Source organism: Pristiophorus japonicus, chromosome 2 (genome assembly GCF_044704955.1).
Source record: "Pristiophorus japonicus isolate sPriJap1 chromosome 2, sPriJap1.hap1, whole genome shotgun sequence".
NCBI lineage: Eukaryota > Metazoa > Chordata > Chondrichthyes > Pristiophoridae > Pristiophorus > Pristiophorus japonicus.
The window spans coordinates 330,524,419-330,545,642 of record NC_091978.1 but is presented as its reverse complement, the minus strand read 5'-3'; the positions used below and the strand labels follow the sequence as shown (position 1 = coordinate 330,545,642).

Genomic DNA, 21,224 nt, shown 5'->3' with positions numbered 1-21,224 from the left:
ATCCAATATTTTTGGCACTTTAAAGTTCCATGTGAGGTGCTCTGGAGTTAAGAATTATTAAATTGTCATTCGCTATTTAAATAGAACTGTTTCAATTTTGTTGGAAACTTTTTAATGCAGTTTTGTTTTAAGATTAAAAAGCTTTGAATTTAATGGGATGGACTTTGTTTTGTTCCGTGAACTGTTTATCCTGACCGCACACATGCACTTTATCTTGCAGGCATCAATTAGTTTTGCTTTCAGTTGCTAAATGTTTAGTTGTTTTCAGCTTCCCTTTCTCGGCAGAATGATTAACAATTTCAATCTGTGCTTTTGTGCATTTTGGTGGTCAGTTGTGATTTTTCTTTTAAGAAATTGCAAAATGTGGGGAATGCAGAAGAGGATGGTTAAAAGCTTTCAAAGGCAGTGTTAGTCCTTTTAAGGATTATAATAAAATGAATCTCTTTAAAAAGATGAAGAAATGCTATAGAACTTTTTTTTAAATACGGCCTTTAATTATTAACATTTCTCGGAACAGCCCCAAAGCACTTCATATGCTTTGAAGTACAGCAACTATTTTATGCAAGACAAGATCCCACAAATAGTAATGACTGTACAATTTGTTTTTGTACTGGTGATTGAGGAAAGGGATGTTTGCTCAGGACAGAACAACAAAGTCAGATTAACAGATATTTCTGTTTCTAAAATTCATAATTTTGCTAAGGATTGAAACTGCAATTAAACTTACTTTAAACCTGGATTCCAGGATTCTTCTTAACTCCATATCAATCAACACAATGGTTTTGTGTCCTCCTTAAAGTATAGTGTCCCGTGATCTCGTCAGGTTTCAGTAAATATCTGCATTGTCCTTCAGCTTTTGCTTTTTATCTAATGATCCAATTCTTCCCTTAAACTGTCCACAGTATTACTGATATTTAAAAAATGAAATGAAAAGAATTCCAGGTTTTGTGCTAATGTTCATAGTTAGTGTAAGAAGCAGCGGGGCTCATTTTAAACACTGAAAATATCATATTGGATTAAAGTGGAATTTGCACATTGTGTAATATTGGACCATAATTTGCGGTAGCAGGGCAATGCCTTTAGTTAGGCTTGTTTTTTTGCCCGTTTTATCACTGATACTTTGTGCCGCAAGTTGCTGATAGCATCACAGCGAGGGAAACCGGGCATCTGACCTGAGTGAACAGAGCAAGTGATGCGTATCTTCTTAACCAATCAGATTGAAGGACTAACAGCACAAGGACACAGAAGGAAGTGTAAATTAGAGTGGGTGAATTCAATGCCAAATCAGGTACAGAAGGAGAAATAGAGTAAAAGAAAGGTTGGATTATGCAGTTACAGTACCTCTCTTTTTCCATCATCTTTAACTTTTCCTACTGTTGTACAGAGATTCACTTGAGCTATTTCATTCAATCCATTGTGGGCTATGTTGGTGAGCAGAACTGCAATATTAAGTCCCTCTCAAAGATGATTCGGAATGACCCTGATGTATAATCTAAATGATTGAGTCATCAGAGTTGCTTTTATTCAGAATCTTCCCAATTAATTGGACACCGCCCACTAAGTGTACAAAGTGTAGGGTTTCTGAATGTTGCTTAGTTGTGTGTCATTTATTTTTGCTGGTTCGAGGAGACAGTCCATTTAAAAATTCCACTAATTTGACAAAAATTCTAGAATGCACCATTGTTATTTCAATATTTGATGCTATTTCTTTGACATTCTTGTGAAATAACAGATGCTCCAAGGTTATGCAGAACTGACATCCTTTCGCTCTTTGTTTCCGTTGTTCTCTTCATTCTTTTAAATGGAGGTTACTTAATTTCATATGTTACTTCAACATTTTTATGGCCAGAATGAGAGGCACTTAACTGCTTGAGGATGTCTTCACCAGACTCCATTAATGGTACCAATAGTGTGTCAGAGATTTGCACAAACAATGCAATATGAAGTCATCACAAATCTGGTGTACAAGTCATAACTTTATGAAAGCTGTTACTATGTGCAAGTCTTGGTTGAGTGCAACTTGGCTCCAGTGCAACCAAAATATTTTGATCCTAATATAAAATTTGGGGCTTAATTGTTGAATATTAATTGTGAAACAAGACTACTGTTTGGTTATGTATTTGAATGTACAGCATTTTCTCAATGTATGTTTGTGTGATGCAGTAATGTAGACTCCCATCAAATAATTAGATTTCAGAAACTGATCAATCAATCCTATTCGAGGACTTCAGCCAGTCAATTCCAAGATGTTGGATAAATCTTTTGGGCTAGAATTTCCCATCAGCCCGCCAGCGCCCGATCGCCGCCCAAAAGACTGGGAAGGTTATCGCCAGCGAAAACCTCCCCCCCCCCCCCCCCCCCCGCCACCCCAAAAACATTTTAAAATCCGCTGGGCGAAAAACTGCAATTTAGGGTTGATTGGGCGGTTCGTAAACAAAATGGCCGAAAAATTTAAAAATCCATAAAAATTTATGCCGAGGCTGCAGGTTGGGTCTAACACCAGAAAAACAATAAAAATATTTTTTTAAAAAACCAACTTAAAAAATCCCAAAAACATTCCTAAGACATATTGGCCCCATGTTTCCACATGATTTGCTCCTGATTTTTAGGAGCAACTGGTGTAGAACGGAGTATCTTAGAAATCGGAATTCTCGTCATTTAGTTTGCTCCAGTTCTAGTCAGTTAGAACAGTTTCACTTTGGAACAGAATTTTTTTTTCAAAAGGGGGCGTGTCCGGCCACTTACGCCTGTTTTCAAAGTTTCATCAGTGAAAACGTACTCCAAACTAACTTAGAATGGAGTAAGTGAAGATTTTTGTACGTTCGAAAAAACCTTGTCTACACTTTAGAAAATCAGGCGTAGGTTAGAAATCAGGCGTAGGGAATGGTGGGGTGGGGGGATTTAAAGGGAAGTTTACAAACATTAAACACTTCAGTTTTACAAATAAAGAGCCATCATCAATAATAAATGATAAATACATCAATAAATCAACCAATAAATCAATCAAAAAAAATTAATAAATAAAACATTTTCTACTTACCGACTGCAGCACCGGGAGCCCTCCAACAGCGTGCTGGGATGCCCCCCACTCTCTTTCCCCCCCCCCCACTCCAGTGTGTCTCTGTCAGTGTCTCTATCTCTCTGTCTGTCTGTGTGTGTCTCTCATTCTCTGTCTGTCAGTGTCTGTGTTTCTGACAGCGAGGGGAGGGGGAGAAGGGGGGTAGAGGCAGGGAGGGGAGGGGGGGGAGGGGGGGAGAAGGGGGAGAAAGGAGATGGGGGGCATGGGGAAGGGAGGCTGAACGGGCCGGGCCCGAGACTTCGGGCAGGGCCCGTCCCCAGCACCAGCTTTACAGATAGGTGGCATTGGATCGGGTCGGGGGGGTGGTGGGAGGGAGGTCGGTTCGGTTCGGGTCGGGGGAAGGGAGGGAGGGAGAGGGAGGTCAGGTCGGGGAGAGGGAGGTCAGGTCGGATCCAGTCCGGGGTCGGGGGGGTGGGGGAGCAGGAGCGGGAGGCGGTGACGGGGGGAAGAGCGGGAGTCAGGTCCGGGGGGGGGGAGGGGGGAGGAGCAGGAGTCGGGGCCGGTCCAGTCTGGGGTGGGGTGGGGAGCGGGAGTCGGCTCCGGTCCGGGGGTGGGGGGCGCGGGAGTCGGATCGGGTCCAGTCCGGGGGGAAGCGGGAGTCGGGTCGGGTCCGGAGGCGGGAAGCGGGAATCGGGTCGGGAGGAAGCAGGAGCTGGCCGTGGGAGGAGCCTTATATTCACGCAGCCCCAGTGAGCAGCCCCTCCCACACAGTTTTGGGCGCCTGGAGCTACTGCACATGCGCACCCACTGTAGCGCGCATGTGCAGAGGTCCCGGCACTGTTTTCAGCGCAGGGACCTGGCTCCGCCCCCTACAGCTCCTGCTGCGCTGCGCCGAGGGCCAGAGGACCTGCAGGGAGGTGGAGAATACGGAGGGTTTTTTTAGGCGCAATTTGTGGCGCGAAAAACGGGCGTCCAGGTCGGGACTGCGCCGTTCTAGGCACGGCTCGAAACTTGGGCCCCTTGGGTTTGCCCAGGAGTTGCTCCGTTTTTTTTTGAGCAACTAGATTTTTTTTTAAGTATCTTAAAAATCGCAATTCTGTCCATTTAATTTGCTCCAGTGTAAGTGAGTTAGTTTTGTTTTTTTTTAGTTTTTTTTTCAAAAGGGGGCATTACCAGCCACTTACACCTGTTTTGGCCATTTAAGCAAGTTTAGACAGGAAAAAGTTACTCCAAACTACCTTAGGCCAGCGTATGTGGCCACTTGTGACCGCACAGAAAAACCTTGGGGTGAGCTAAGAAATCAGCGCGGGTAAGTGCATTTAAAGCACGAAGCACTAAAAGCAGTACATTTAAAAGCACCGAGTACTAAACAAAGCACAAAAATAAGCATTCAATAACACATAAAAAAATACAAGGAACGCACCAAGACTTACAAAGCACAAAAAGTAATAAGCAATTAATTAATAAAAAAATACAAAGAACCTTGCACCTAAAGCACCAACTGAGAGATTTGTTAGTGATACGTTTAAACATTGTTCTCCTTTCTTTCTTTCTTTACGAAAGAGCAGCAGAAACTAAGGTCTGCAGAGACTGACCAGGGTTGCCGCCCCCCTTTTTGCCCATTATTCGGGTTTTTGGTCGGGCTTTAACAATGGCAGCCTGAAACTTGGCAGTGGCATGGGGCTTCGGCTCCCTCGTGTGAGGGACCGCAGGCGACTGACTCCATTTAGCCCCAAAAGGAGTTTGGAGATCGGCCGACACGCCCGAGTTCAGCCCTGGGGGAGGTCGGGGGCGGGTCAAATCATTAACCAAAAGTCGAGACTTGGTCGCTGGAGAAACTAAATGCCAAGCTGGATAAATCATTAACCAGAAGTTGCTGGAGCGACAGCGGCGACCAGCGCTGAAGGTTGAGGCCAGCCACAGCCAGGAGAGTCAAAATCCCCATTTCTGGAAGTCTGATGAGGTCAGATTCGGCCACCTTACCGGGCCTGCAGTTGAAGGTTTCCCGTTTTGGGATGGGGGGGGGGGGGGGGGGGGAAGAGTGAAGGAGAAAAGCGGGGGGAAAAATCGAAAGGTTGTTAAAATTATTTAAGTGTTAATATACAGCTGCTTTAACTACCTTTTAATATTAAAATATTTATTTTAAAATACAAGCATATATTGACATCATTGCATCTAAAATTTTAGTCATAAAAGAAAACATAGGCTTGCAACTTCAAATTTCCTGATTCATCACTTGAAATTAAGGTGATTTCTCCTTCTCTTCCTACACACAAAAGTTACCATTCACAATACTCCTCCTCCTCGCCCCCCCCCGATCAAAACTCAGTCTCCCTGCACCAACCTGTTTCTTGCAGCCCTCAGCGGCAGGGGCAGGACACTCAGCCTGGGATAGAGACAGGACGCGTTCTGCAGGCATCATCATTACAATCATGGAAGTAGCTACTGCACATGCGCGGCCGCTCTACTGCGCATGCACGCAACTGCCGGCACTGTTTTCAGCACAGGGCTGTACCTCTGACCCTGACTCCACGAGGAGCACAGTGCCAGGACATACAGCAGAGCAGAGAGAATACCTAGGTAAGTTTTCGGCGGCGTTTTTAGTGTAGAAAGCCGGCGCACATCACGGAAGTGTGCCGTTTTAACCGGGGCGGGGTGGGGGGCAAACTTGGGCCCTTTAAAACTAAATCACCACAACACATTTTTTTAAATAATCAGTTAAAAAAAAACAATTATTAACCTTTTTCTTGAAGAGCTACTCACTTACCGCCTAGCTCCGCTGATCCTCATGGGCGTTTTTTAAAAAACGTACCTACAGGTCACCACTCAGCCAAATATCGTGCCAAGGCGATCTCGGGACGATGCATGCTGGCGATCCGCTCACCAGCGGTATCTCAACCGCCAGTGTAACTTGGGTAAGGAAATTTTCGCTCACCTGATTACTGCCCACAATGGCCAATATCATGCAGAAACCAGGCGGTAAGCCTTGGAAATTCTAGTTTTAAAAAAAGCAGAAGAGACCACTGTTGCTGTAACCACTTGGATACTAGAATCAACTCTATTATTTGATAGGTTTGGTCACCAATCACATTATATTTTTTGTCACACTCAGCTGCCATAACTGTTCCTCATCCACTCCACTGCCTACCCCTAAAAATAAGATGCATGCAGCATTCCAGCAGCAATTTGTATTTATGTGGTCCCCTTTAATATAGAAAAACATTACAAGGCACTTCAGAGGCTTGGGAAAGCATTCACCAGCCAAAGGAGATATTGGGAGGAGCGACCAAGAATTCAAAGAGCTGTTTTTTATGTAGGAGAAAGTGCCGAGATTTTGGGAGGGAATTCCAGCAACTGGGGGCTTAGGTGGCTGAAGGCATAGATGCGGGGGTGGGGTGAAGGGTGTGGGAGGGATGCACAAGAAGTTTGGTTACTGTTCTTTAAGAGGCTGCAATGGGTACCACAATGGGTCTATCTGATGAGAGTGCCACGAGATGCACATAGGGTAACCATTGGCTTGGTCAACAACTGAAACTAAACCAACCTTTTGGTATTGGAAGTATCAGCATCAAAATAAGGCAACAATTGCTGCAATTTACTTGTGGCTGGGAATGATACAGAAAATGCTTGATAAATTCTTTCTCAGCTGTTTTATATTACTGTAATAACTAATGAAAAAATCATTTAATCACTATCACACTTTTGTATGGAAAATCAAAATGTTATTCCTGAAAGTCAATCATCTAAATTGTCCTCCTGATCTGTCCTTTTAAAATATGCCAGCAATGCAATCGGGTAACATCAGACACCAAAGCAACTGAGATTTTGCAGTCTTGTGCCATGAAATTCAAAGTTTCATGTAACCGCTTTGAAGGCGGGTAATATTTCACACTGTACCGACAGTGATTTCACTTTTGGAGAAAATATATTCTGTATTTCAAATTTCTAACATTCTTGCTAATGCTTTTTGGTCATAATGCTGGAGAGCGATGAGTGCAGTCAGAAAAGGAGAAAAAGTGTGAGAGGCATATCAAAATAATGGGAGACATAGAGAAGATTTAGAAGGAAGGAGAGACTTGGGGAGAGAGAGCAAGAGAAAGAAAGTGAAGACTGAGGTCAGAGTGTGTGTGTGTGTGTGTATGTATGTGTGTGGGGGGGCACCATGCATAGAGAAACTGAGAGCTACAGAGTGTAATACAAACAGAATGAGAGACTGGAAGGCACAGAGTTAGAGCCTGGAAACTTGTAGAGCTGTCGTTACAGGAAGGGAGAGGCACACATTGAAGTGGACAGAAATCAAAAGGTGATTTTCTGACCTGTGCATTTAGAGTTGAGTACCATTCAGCAGATGAACTGCCTGAACTACTGCTGACGTGGTTGATGTTTCTGTTGCATTTAGCACCAACAGGTATTTTTTAATTCATAATTTTTTAGCCTGATTGGGATGCACAACAACGGCTTGATTTTGGGTTTCAGGAGGGATGCAAGTATAATACAATTGAGATGGCATTTTCAGCAATCACAGCCAGCCCTGTTTGCAGGAACTTTTGAAAGTTTTCTTGTCTTGTGCCAAGTCGAGCTGCACTGCTGCAGCATTGTAACAAGCGTATTTAATAAGCTGAGGCCAGGACAGTTAATGAGCTGTTGGGGCTGAGAGGAAAATATGGTGCACAGATATTCTCCAGCATGTGGAACTTCCTGTGAGACGGCTTGAGATATTAAAGACATTGTGTCCTCCTGCAGTTGTTTGCCTGAGAGAAAGAAGTGTGGAATGGTCATTCGGTAGTTGCAGGGGTTGATTGAATAACGGATTAGGTCATGACAGACTATGGAAGTGCCTTGCCAGGAAAACATAGAAACATAGAAACATAGAAAATAGGTGCAGGAGCAGGCCATTCAGCCCTTCTAGCCTGCACCGCCATTCAATGAGTTCATGGCTGAACATGAAACTTCAGTACCCCCTTCCTGCTTTCTCGCCATAACCCTTGATCCCCCGCGTAGTAAGGACTTCATCTAACTCCCTTTTGAATATATTTAGTGAATTGGCCTCAACTACTTTCTGTGGTAGAGAATTCCACAGGTTCACCACTCTCTGGGTGAAGAAGTTTCTCCTCATCTCGGTCCTAAATGGCTTACCCCTTATCCTCAGACTGTGACCCCTGGTTCTGGACTTCCCCAACATTGGGAACATTCTTTCTGCATCTAACCTGTCTAAACCCGTCAGAATTTTAAACGTTTCTATGAGGTCCCCTCTCATTCTTCTGAACTCCAGTGAATACAAGCCCAGTTGATCCAATCTTTCTTGATAGGTCAGTCCCGCCATCCCGGGAATCAGTCTGGTGAACCTTCGCTGCACTCCCTCAATAGCAAGAATGTCCTTCCTCAAATTAGGAGACCAAAACTGTACACAATACTCCAGGTGTGGCCTCACCAAGGCCCTGTACAACTGTAGCAACACCTCCCTGCCCCTGTATTCAAATCCCCTCGCTATGAAGGCCAACATGCCATTTGCTTTCTTAACCGCCTGCTGTACCTGCATGCCAACTTTCAATGACTGATGTACCATGACACCCAGGTCTCGTTGCACCTTCCCTTTTCCTAATCTGTCACCATTCAGATAATAGTCTGTCTCTCTGTTTTTACCACCAAAGTGGATAACCTCACATTTATCCACATTATACTTCATCTGCCATGCATTTGCCCACTCACCTAACCTATCCAAGTCACTCTGCAGCCTAATAGCATCCTCCTCGCAGCTCACACTGCCACCCAACTTAGTATCATCCGCAAATTTGGAGATACTGCATTTAATCCCCTCGTCTAAATCATTAATGTACAATGTAAACAGCTGGGGCCCCAGCACAGAACCTTGCGGCACTCCACTAGTCACTGCCTGCCATTCTGAAAAGTACCCGTTTACTCCTACTCTTTGCTTCCTGTCTGACAACCAGTTCTCAATCCATGTCAGCACACTACCCCCAATCCCATGTGCTTTAACTTTGCACATTAATCTCTTGTGTGGGACCTTGTCGAAAGCCTTCTGAAAGTCCAAATATACCACATCAACTGGTTCTCCTTTGTCCACTTTACTGGAAACATCCTCAAAAAATTCCAGAAGATTTGTCAAGCATGATTTCCCTTTCACAAATCCATGCTGACTTGGACCTATCATGTCACCATTTTCCAGATGCACTGCTATGACATCCTTAATAATTGATTCCATCATTTTACCCACTACTGAGGTCAGGCTGACCGGTCTATAATTCCCTGTTTTCTCTCTCCCTCCTTTTTTAAAAAGTGGGGTTACATTGGCTACCCTCCACTCCATAGGAACTGATCCAGAGTCAATGGAATGTTGGAAAATGACTGTCAATGCATCCGCTATTTCCAAGGCCACCTCCTTAAGTACTCTGGGATGCAGTCCATCAGGCCCTGGGGATTTATCGGCCTTCAATCCCATCAATTTCCCCAACACAATTTCCCGACTAATAAAGATTTCCCTCAGTTCCCCCTCCTTACTAGACCCTCTGACCCCTTTTATATCCGGAAGGTTGTTTGTATCCTCCTTAGTGAATACCGAACCAAAGTACTTGTTCAATTGGTCTGCCATTTCTTTGTTCCCCGTTATGACTTCCCCTGATTCTGACTGCAGGGGACCTACGTTTGTCTTCACCAACCTTTTTCTCTTTACATACCTATAGAAACTTTTGCAATCCGCCTTAATGTTCCCTGCAAGCTTCTTCTCGTACTCCATTTTCCCTGCCCTAATCAAACCCTTTGTCCTCCTCTGCTGAGTTCTAAATTTCTCCCAGTCCCCAGGTTCGCTGCTATTTCTGGCCAATTTGTATGCCACTTCCTTGGCTTTAATACTATCCCTGATTTCCCTAGATAGCCACGGTTGAGCCACCTTCCCTTTTTTATTTTTACGCCAGACAGGAATGTACAATTGTTGTAATTCATCCATGCGGTCTTTAAATGTCTGCCATTGCCCATCCACAGTCAACCCCCTAAGTATCATTCGCCAATCTATCCTAGCCAATTCACGCCTCATACCTTCAAAGTTACCCTTCTTTAAGTTCTGGACCATGGTCTCTGAAATTACTGTTTCATTCTCCATCCTAATGCAGAATTCCACCATATTATGGTCACTCTTCCCCAAGGGCCCTCGCACAATGAGATTGCTAATTAATCCTCTCTCATTACACAACACCCAGTCTAAGATGGCCTCCCCCCTAGTTGGTTCCTCAACATATTGGTCTAGAAAACCATCCCTTATGCACTCCAGGAAATACTCCTCCACCGTATTGCTTCCAGTTTGGCTAGCCCAATCTATGTGCAAGAGCAAGTTATTATTTAACTGGCGAAAGATTGCAAAGTGCCGCAGTACAGCGGGACCTGGGGGTACTTGTGCATGAAACACAAATGGATAGTATGCAGGTACAGCAAGTGATCAGGAAGGCCAATGGTATCTTGGCCTTTATTGCAAAGGAGATGGAGTATAAAAGCAGGGAAGTCTTGCTACAGCTATACAAGGTATTGGTGAGGCCACACCTGGAATACTGCGTGCAGTTTTGGTTTCCATATTTACAAAAGGATATACTTGCTTTGGTGGCAGAGAAGGTTCCCTTGGTTGATTCCGGGGGTGAGGGGGTTGACTTATGAGGAAAGGTTGAGTAGATTGGGCTTCTACTCATTGGAATTCAGAAGAATGAGAGGTGATCTTATCGAAACATATAAGATTATGAGGGGGCTTGACAAGGTGGATGCAGTGAGGATGTTTCCACTGATGGGGGAGACTGGAACTAGAGGGCATGATCTTAGAATAAGAGTTTCTTAAATGATGAGGGGTTATGGGGAGTGGGCGAGGAAGTGGAGCTGAGTCCATGATCAGATCAGCCATGATCTTATTGAATGGCGGAGCAGGCTCGAGGGGCCGTATGGCCTACTCCTGTTCCTATTTCTTATGTTCTTATTTCCTGTTTACTGTTCATTTTAACTTTAGACTCCACTAGGAATAACCCAGCTGCTTCCCTTAAGTCATTGGACCACTATTCATTGTAGATTGTATATTTGTGTGTGTAATATCTTTATTTGTGAGAACCACAAATGTTACATTCAGGATCTGCTAGTTTGAAATGGGTTTTGAAGATCCAGAAAAGATGCTATAAAGCTCTGGCATGTATTGATGAGTTACATCTGTTCGTGCAATGTTGTCCAATATGTTAGCTACTAGCCTAATATGGCTAATTGGGAATCCAGATGTGACTATTTGCAGCTTTGATCAGTAAATTAAAAAATAATAGACAGTCATTGGGCACATTATCTCAACACAATTTGCACAGCGTTTGCATATTGACTTTATCCTTTTTTTGCAGTGAGTTGTTTTTGATTGTTGTGCTTTACTTCCTTGGTTACTCCCTATTGGTTATCTGCTAAAATGCTTTGTGAAAATGCTGGATTTCAGCACCATGGAAACACCAGCAACATTTTTTGGAAAAGGAAACTGCTATTGAGGTCAGCTCGACCAATTAGATAACCGCTTCAGGCCAGCAAAAGAAAGCAAGCCCAACCAATAACTAGCAGCTCCAACAGTGCACATCATGACACAGGGCAAGCAGCATCCAACCACTAAACAAAAACACACAGATTCTATGCTGCGTCTGATGAATTTATGTCAGAATTTCAAAATTTAATGAAAGATAAAGGCTGAAAAGCTTATTACGAAATGACAGTAGATGTGAAGCACATTTACTTGTATTATGTTGCAAGGTGTTTTCTACTAAAATTAGTGCATGTGGCTAAAGTGGTGTCGCCATGTCTGTGGCTAGTCAGCAATTTCTGTTGAAAAACAATGTTTGTAGGCTGTTGCAGTAAATGTAGTGTTTACTATCCATGTAAGAATGCAGCCAAGTGTCGTCGTATGCTATAACCTAGTTTTACAGCTCTTCTCCGGTCCGTCTTAATTCCTGAGATTCATATTGGAGGTTTTGTTTAGGCTAGTGAAATTAAGTGTGTATTGAATAGCTTACATTCAATTTAGTAAATTCTTTCTAAATAGATGAAATCTAGTGCCAAATTCTCTCTCTCTCTCTCACACACACACACACACACACACACACACACACACAGACACACACAATGTTTAATGTCAAAGGCAGAGTCAGCATGGATTTATGAAGGGGAAGTCATGTTTGATAAATTTGCTGGAGTTCTTTGAGGATGTAAGGAACAGGGTGGATAAAGGGGAACCAGTGGATGTGGTGTATTTGGACTTGCAGAAGGCATTTGACAAGGTGCCACAAAAAAGGTTACTGCACAAGATAAAAGTTCACTGGGTTGGGTGTAATATATTAGCATGGATAGAAGATTGGCAGACAAACAAAAAACAGAGTCGGGATAAATGGTTCATTCTCTGTTTGGCAATCACTAATGAGTGGGGTGCCGCAGGGATCAGTGCTGAGACCCCAACTATTTACAATCTATATTAACAACTTGGAAGAGGGGACTGAGTGTAACGTAGCCAAGTTTGCTGACGATAGAAATATGGGAGGAAAAGTAATGTGTGAGGAGGATATAAAGAGGCTGCAGGAGGACAGAGACAGGCTAAGTGAATGGGCAAGAATTTGACAGATGGAGTATAATGTTGGAAAGTTTGAGGTCATGCACTTTGGCAGAAAAAATTAAAGAGCAAGTTATTATTGAAATGGAGAAAGATTGCAAAGTGCTGTAGTACAGCGGAACCTGGGGGGTACTTGTGCATGAAACACACAAGGATAGTATGCAGGTACAGCAAATGATCAGGAAGGCCAATAGAATCTTGGCCTTTATTGCAAAGGGGATGGAGTATAAAAGCAGTGAAGTCTTGTTACAGCTGTACAGAATATTGGTGAGGCCACACCTGGAATACTGCGTGCAGTTTTGGTTTCCATATTTACGAAAGGATATACTTGTTTTGGAGACAGTTCAGAGAAGGTTCACAAGGTTGATCCCGGGAATGAGGGGGTTGACTTATGAGGAAAGGTTGAGTAGGTTGGGCCTCTACTCATTGGAATTCAGAAGAATGAGAGGTAATCTTATCGAAACGTATAAGATTATGAGGGGGCTTGACAAGGTGGATGCAGAGAGGATGTTTCCACTGGTGGGGGAGACTAGAACTAGAGGGCATGATCTTAGAATAAGGGGCTGCCCATTTAGAACTGAGATGAGGAGAAATTTCTTCTGAGGGCTGTGAATCTGTGGAATTTGCTGCCTCAGAGAGCTGTGGAAGCTGGGACATTAAATTTAAGACTGAAATAGACAGTTTCTTGAGCGATGGGGGGATGAGGGGTTATGGGGAGCGGGCGGGGAAGTGGAATTGAGTCCATGATCAGATCAGCCGTGATATTGAATGGCGAAGCAAGCTTGAGGGGCCGCATGGTGTACTCCTCCTATTTTTTATGTTCTTATGTAAATTGGTTAGTCTCCATCCTACCAGAACTTATTTATCAGCTACAACACCAATAACTTGTGTACTCATTTTAACATTGTGTGCACTAATTCAGTACATGCATCTGATATCAATTGACCTAAGCAGCAACTTACCAAATTAATTGACTTAGGCTAAATGTACAGTTTACCTAAGTTTTTAAGTAAGGTGTTACAATTTTCTACCAGAACACACACACTATAAAAACCTCTTTATAGTCAATATGTTTCATAGTCATGAATGCCACACATTGTGGTGTCGTCTCTGTAGGACTGTGCTCTTTGAACTCTGCGGGCTGTAATTTGGAATAGCACTAAATGTTTTTAGAGCAAAGGTCTGCTGTGTGGGAAGGAAATTTGACTGGTGCTGTAGAAAGGAATTACCATATGTACAGTATTAGAATACAACATAATTGCTCATAGACAAGGAGAACAGTGCAAGTATTCACTGTGTATTAAATACTGTACTTAGGGTTGTGCATCAACCCAATAGTGATGCACATTATTGAAATGCATTATAGGATGTACAATCTGGAACCTGGACTTAGTTATGACTTGTACTGCAGCTAAATGCCTGCAGAATTGGAATGTTTTTGACCATTTTGGGATGGCTATAATGCAGATCTAAGACCGGATTCAGAGCTGTTCTTGGGGTCCCGTGTAAGTGCGACACAAGACTTGTGTTTCTGAACTTTTTACTTTCCACATTTAGCAGTTTTATTCTCGTACATTATTTTAAAAGTCCCACTGTGGACATTGGAGGGAAGCTTGGCTACTCGTGCACATGTACATGTTTGAAGCTGCCGTGTTGCAGAGCCTACAACGGGATGGCCAGTGTAACTGCAGGATTGGCAGCTGCTCCAATTCATCACAGAGTAAGATACATATGAAATTTGCCCGTTTATATGTGAAAATGCAGAGACAGCACTTTCACATCAGAGCAGATAGACGATCAGTCAGTCAGAACAAAATTCCTCGTCATCCTTCTCCTCCCTTTCCCCTCAGTCAACTGAATGGTGGTGAATAGAGTCCATGGGTTTGCTTTTTGACTAGTTCATATGTATGCCTGGGTTCTGATTTGTAGACCTACTTTTCACTCTGGCAACTGTCAGTCTAGAACAGTGGTTGTTAAACATTTTTGGATGAAGGACCCATTTTTAAATGGATTAGTAATCACGTGACCTCCACCTAAATTATCATACTATATAATTCTCATAATATGAAAGTGCTGAATAGAAAGTGTTTCAATAACGCTTGTAAAAAAAACATGCATTTTCTTACAGATCACAGTGAGATTGGTGTGCTTACACTAACATCGAGCAACATTTTGGCACCCACCACCAGCCTTGGTAACTGTGGGTTAACCTGGCGACCTTGGTGCCGCTCTGTGCTCCGCCATGCTGGATACCCCTCCTAGGTGAGATATCCAGCACATGTGGTGGCCGCACTCCCCTTCCGCCTCCCGGCTCACAGCAAGTCCGCTTCCGGCTGCCACTCATTCACCTACTCTTGACCACGGCGCTCCCCCAACCGCTCCATAAGGCCAGCCTTGCTCGATACTCGTTATTTTGCAGACTCCCTGGAATATCTCTACAGATCCCCAGTTTGAGAACCACTCGACCAGGACAAAGTTAGAATTTATAAATTCTAGTACCGACTTATGTTCCACAAAAGGTGCTTGTTCAAATCTAATGTCACTTGGAATACCTGTTAAAATTTGACATTCAATTGCATAGTTGATGTCTTTACCATTCCCGACCCCATTTTTCTTGTTTTCTCCCTTTTACGTTCCTCAATTAAAGACGCTGATTCTTGCTGGGGAGTAACTCCAGAAGAGCTGGTGATCCTAGCATCTTGTTTAAATAACTGTTTTCTGTGTGAGCCTAGACAGTGAGTGTCAGCAAGTTGTTTGATTGCAGAGCCCATCACAGCCTGATTCTGTCCTTATCTGATGTCCACACACATGCGCTTTCGCCCCTAGCAGTTGGGAGTGGGAACCCTGACTAATTTTTAACCCTCCCTAACTCTGGAGTGCTGAGACAAATTGTAACACCCTACCACGGCCCCAACTAAGGACAGTGGTAGGGATGCTAGTTGGATAACTCTGCACAGGCCAGGAATGAAACCTGGAAAATTGCTGAACTGCAATTGTTGACTTCTATAATGGCGTTTCCTTAGATTCTGGAATGTCTGTTGTGAGTATACAGCAGTGTTGGTCAATGCATTAGCGACTGTCTACATGTGACTAATTGGGAATGCAGATGTGGCAAAATGCATTTCTGATTATTAAATCTTTTAAAAAATGAGTAATTACTTTGGGCATCTGATTTCAGCATTCATATTCACACAGCGAATGGATGTCTACTTTATTTGTGCATTTGTTGGTAAAACGAAAAGCAGTGTGTAAATCTTATTGTGAGAGCTTTACTTGGTTACTGAATGTTGATAGATGTTAAGTAAATATATACATATGAAGTACCTGTAATCTTTGAGTGTACCTAAGGCAGTTTCTACTTAAATTAGTGCATGTGGCTAAAACAGAGTAGTCACACATGTAACTAGTCAGCAATTTCTCTTCGACAACAGTTTGACAATCGTTCTGAAATGTAGCTACTTTAATTATGGAAAACCTTTGGTGCTATAGTAGCAAACTGAGTACAAAGAGGAATAGCTAATACTGAATAGCCCAGTGTCTTGAATTTACAGCAGCCTTGGCCTCTAGTAACTAAAACTCTATTTGTTCTCTGCTCAGTGTTACAGCATTGTGCATTCAAGGCTGCAGCATTCAATGGTGCTACATCCCAACCCCCTACAAGAATCAAACAGGAGACAATCTGCAATTTAACTAAACCAAGGCACTCAAAAGTGGATGTCCATGGTTTATAAATTGTGGACTTTTGAGATGGAATTCACTTTTTACCTGTCGGTACAAAAAAATGTTTTTAACAATACTGTATACAGAAAATTATTTTATAAACATTTTTGCATTGCATCATTGTTTTGTAAAACTAATTCTGTAGCAGCATCTGGCATCTGTTGCAACATGTAATCATGACCCATGTGGAACAGTTCTGGTAAGGACTGTCATAGTATTTCTTCCTGTTTTTAGCCAGATTTTCCACCACTTCTTCTGAAGGCACTGATTCTTGCTGGGGTAGGATACCATAGGCTTGGGCAGTGCCCTGAAACTTTGCCCAAGTGGTCACTTTCCCCATGTAAAACCTAGCTGGTGAGTGTTCACGGCCTATTTCACTGCAGAGGACATCGAGGCCGAGTCCGATCCTGATCTCACTTGATGCCCACAATCGATATCGTCTAGCAACAGTTGCTGGATAACAATCACAAGCAGGAATACTGGCTGAGTTTTCCACTTGCTTCCCCCCTCCTCCCTCAAAAAACTGAAGGTTGGCTGCAGCCAACATTTGACACCAAGTTGCTGTCTTGGGAAGTCAAACCTGGGATCTCCTGGTCCGTGTGGCTTAATAATAGACTTGGTCATCTTGAAGCTGTTAAGGGGTGAAAATAATCATTGTGTTTAGCAAATTGTGTGTGATCAAATTATTCCCTAGATCTGTCATTTTTAATTCTTCTTGATGACTGAAATTTACACAGTCAAGTATCAAGTTGGTGGCACTATTTATATGAAACTAAATGCAATGATTGCAAGAAAGAGAAGACATTTAGAGTTCAAAGTGTTGATCTGAGAGCTCTGCTCTTAATAACTTACTTTACAGCTTGTTAGTGTTGCAACAGTGTTTGCTGCAGCTCATCAAACAAAATGGGCCAAGGTCATTGTATAATAAACCATACTGTTACTTAGAAATGATATCTTTTCAAGGAATGCAGTATTATGTCTTTTTTTAAATAAAAACTATTGGCTGTCCTACCTCAAACAAAATAGAACAATTGTTTTTTGAGACTATTTCAGTTGGTGCGTTACAGGGCTATATGAACCAGGGAGGCCCCAGGCTTCATTCCTTCGAGTCAGAAGGTCATGGGTTCACGGTCTACTTTGCGACTTGAATGCAAAATCTCAGTGCAGCAGTCGGGAAGTACTGTACTGTTGGAAATATTGTCTTTCAAATGGGACATGAAAGTTAGGGCCTATCTACCTGCTCAGGGAATGCATTATTCAGTGCAGGGGAATTCGCCGTGTCTTGGCCAACATTTATCCCACAGCACCAAGACAGATGAACTAGTCTTTTATCTCATTCAGTGTGATTGAGATCTTGCTGTGTACAAATTGACTGACATATTTTATAAAACAGTAAGGACAACATCTGAAAAAGTAATTAATTTACAGTGAAGCACTTGCAATGTCGTCCAAGATTGTGAAAGGTGCTATTTAAATGGAAGTTTTACCTTTTTTTTTCCCTCTCTCGCCACCATGCGCTCGGTCCCCTCATCTCAACTAGAATAATGCAAGAAGAGGTTGGAACAATAGATGTCCGTGTCGTTAGTTAGGGAGAGGAAAGTTGTCCATGATTCCTATTCTTGATTGCCAACCAACATCTCCCGCTGGAAATCTACATGAGCATGCTGAGTGAAGCCATGTTTGGGCATCACCGTGATGGTATCCACAATTAAATAGCTCTCTGAAGCTCACATTCCACATTTGCATTTTGCAGTATGGTTTGACTTGCAGTAGTGACCTTCCCTATATTGCCCAAGTGTGCCGCCTTCAGGAGGGAGTAAAGGGAAAAAGATTGGAGGTGGAAAATGTAATGTCACCCTTACTCCTCCTGTTTCAGTCTCCCTTTACTCTTTCAGCAGCTTCTTTGTTGTATGTGTTTCAGGCAAGGTAAATTGGGCAGAAGGTGGACATCTTGGAGCATAAGATGCATCCCAAGCAAAATGGTTTCCCCTGAGACCCTTCATTCGGGGAGACCAATTATATTTTTACTGCAGCCACAAAAACCATAAAGCAGTTGTAAATATTCTTGCATTTAGGAGAAATAAGTGACAAAGTAAATTTACTGATGCTGTAACGGTGGTCTTGGCTCCTCTTCCACTCTCCCTTTTTATGTCTAAATACTGTGGGTTTTATTAAAGCACTAGACAGTATTGAACACATTAGTTCCACTTTAGAAAACTGTATGACACGTTGAAGACATTTTTTCTACGTTTATTTTCAGGCATGGAAGAAGCGCTGGTTTGTACTTCGAAGTGGCCGTCTGACAGGAGATCCAGATGTGTTGGAATACTACAAAAATGATCATGCAAAGAAACCAATCCGTGTCATTGACTTGAATCTTTGTGAGCAAGTGGATGCTGGGCTAACCTTTAATAAGAAGGATCTTGAGAACAGTTACATTTTTGATATCAAAACAATTGATCGTGTCTTCTACCTGGTAGCAGACACTGAAGAAGAAATGAATAAGTGGGTTCGATGCATCTGTGATATCTGTGGGTTCAATCCTACCGATGAAGGTAAGTACCTTATCTTTGCCTATTTCCAGCTTTTGATAGCATGAAATTGGAGTTATATTTATGCAGTTTGGTCCATAATTAGAATGAAGAGCTCTCATCCAAAAATCCCAGGACCCTGTGGCCATAAAAGAAGCAGTATCTGGATAGGCATGGGTGGGATCTAATTAAGCCGAGGAAGTTGTGGCTTAAATGGGGGGAAGGCACATAATCACCAGGACATAAATGGCTGGGTGTATTGGAGCACCATGCTAATGAGGGAAATACAGAATGCAATGCATTTCCCATCATTAGTGGTGTGGTAAGCTGGGCACTCCTGACATCCAGTAATGCCGAGGGCTTCTGGGGTTTTATAGTTTTGAAGGTGACTTGATGAGTAATTGATTGCATTATAGAAAAAAAGATAGTAATGGGAATAAAAAGCATCAAATTTAGCATTCTAAGCGCTCGTTCTGAGTCCACTTTATCTGTCACACATTGAAATCTCATCTTGCATCTGGATTGTCTACAGGAACAGTGTGATTAGTAAACTATCTTTTTCATTTGAGTCCTGGGTTTTCGATCCAGTTCGACAGCTGGGATTAAAGTCTTGCTTCTCTAGCGCTAAGGGTCTTAATTGAAGTAAGTATGACTAGTCCAAACCCATTTGAATGAGCGGAAGTCCACACCAGAAAGCTGCTCACAGTTTAGGGAGTTTGTAAGGATATCTGCTGTGAGACATGGAAGATGTCAGATTTTCTCAAACTGATGGTTCTCTGAAGCTGAAATGAAGGAGCTTTGTTACAATTCAGCCAAGATGGGACAAGTACTAAAGAGATTATTTGCTCATCACAAGTGCATTCCTGTACTTTCACAAATCAGAAACATCTCCACCTGAAAATCAAGTAAACTGACTCAAAGCATCTCATGTGAAACCAAGAAGAAATCATTTGGCCCCAAGAGGGGATTTCCTGTTTCCTTTGCAGTAACTCTCGTGGGATAAATAGAATGTGTGGGCTGGTATTGATACAGATAGACCGGGAAGACCCAAAATTCAATCCTTGGACAGTGTTGATCTCAGTTGGGATGCTGAATTTGGCCTTCCGTCTTGAGGAAGAAAATCATTTGTCCAAGGAGATAGCTCTTAATTGCTATCCTTGGACCCTTGTAAGAGATACACTTGTGTGGATGTCTGTTGAGAACAGGTTTGCGATGCCCCCTATAGTTGGATGCCTTTCTGATATTCACTGTCCAGGTCTACAAAAAATGGTGAGGCACTGGAGACCCATCTTGGGCTGCACCACAGCATAGTGGACATATTTCAGAAGAGGAGACATCAATGGAGTGGTGTAAAAAGTATCAACTCTGTTTGAAGCTAGAATTGCTGAGTGCTTTTGGACCTCCTTGAATATCGTAGCAAAAGGCTGTACTTCTTTTCCCCCTACAGCCTCAGCTCTGTCTAAAACGAGTAGTGGCCAGATTCTCATCTCTCGCACTCTCAGAATATCCACGAGTAGTGCAATAAAGTAGAAAGAGCACTGAAAGGTTCAGCAAGAACACAGGCTGAGAGCTCATACTGGGTGAATTTCAGATGTGTTGGGGGAGGCGGGCAGGCAAGGCAATGGAAATGCATGACTTCCATAGATCAGAAAAGTCATGTCGAACTGCTCACATTATATCATGTTGACTCCTGGCTCTTTAAGTAATCTCTAGCAGCAAGACATCAAAGTTGGAGTCTTGAGGCAGGGCACAATGGGCTAGAATTCTGCCTATTCAATCTCCATTGGCAGCAAATCTAGACCAGTGAGGGTTAGTGTTCAATGTAATTGTAGCCGTGTGGGCCTTGGAGACTGTCATGTATAGATGGGGGAAGATTGATTCATTTTAATGTGGAAATATGCTACCTGTATTTCTGTACTGTTAATTGAGCATTGACCCAACCTGTACTTGCTCAGTAGATGGGTTACGGAGGGAAAATTTGTCTGTGGAGATTGCTCCAGATTGTTATACAGGAACGTGCAGAGGTTCATAACTCTGAATGTCTGTCTGGAATTGGCCACCATGTTGCACACACAACAAAATTCCACTGTACCATAGGTGCACAGTTAGTCAAAGTTTTCTAGTGGCAGAGATTCGCTAATAATTTGACTTTCCAATACAATCTCGTTATATTTGGAGTGTCACAAGTGCTGACGTTGTCTATATTTAAGAATATTGCCTGTGTGGATTTGCATAGAATCATCAATTTCCGCTAATATAAAACAGCTAATACCTTTCTTACCCAGATTGCAATAAATCAAAAAGATTCAATTTGAATTTTAAAACTTTATACTTG

The 21,224-nt window shown here is 42.7% G+C and overlaps 1 protein-coding gene across 6 annotated transcripts in view; it reads left to right on the top strand.

Moving 5' to 3' along the window:
- gab1 (GRB2-associated binding protein 1) overlaps window positions 1-21,224 on the top strand; it is a 281,418-nt gene that overhangs the window by 171,424 nt on the left and 88,770 nt on the right. For 5 of the 6 annotated variants that reach the window (XM_070872027.1, XM_070872052.1, XM_070872036.1 and 2 more), the window contains exon 2: window positions 18,619-18,913. The exons of the other annotated variant lie outside the window; for it this stretch is intronic. In XM_070872027.1, the coding sequence (XP_070728128.1) occupies window positions 18,619-18,913 (295 nt within the window). The remainder of the gene's footprint in view (window positions 1-18,618; window positions 18,914-21,224) is intronic. 6 annotated transcript variants of the gene reach the window in all.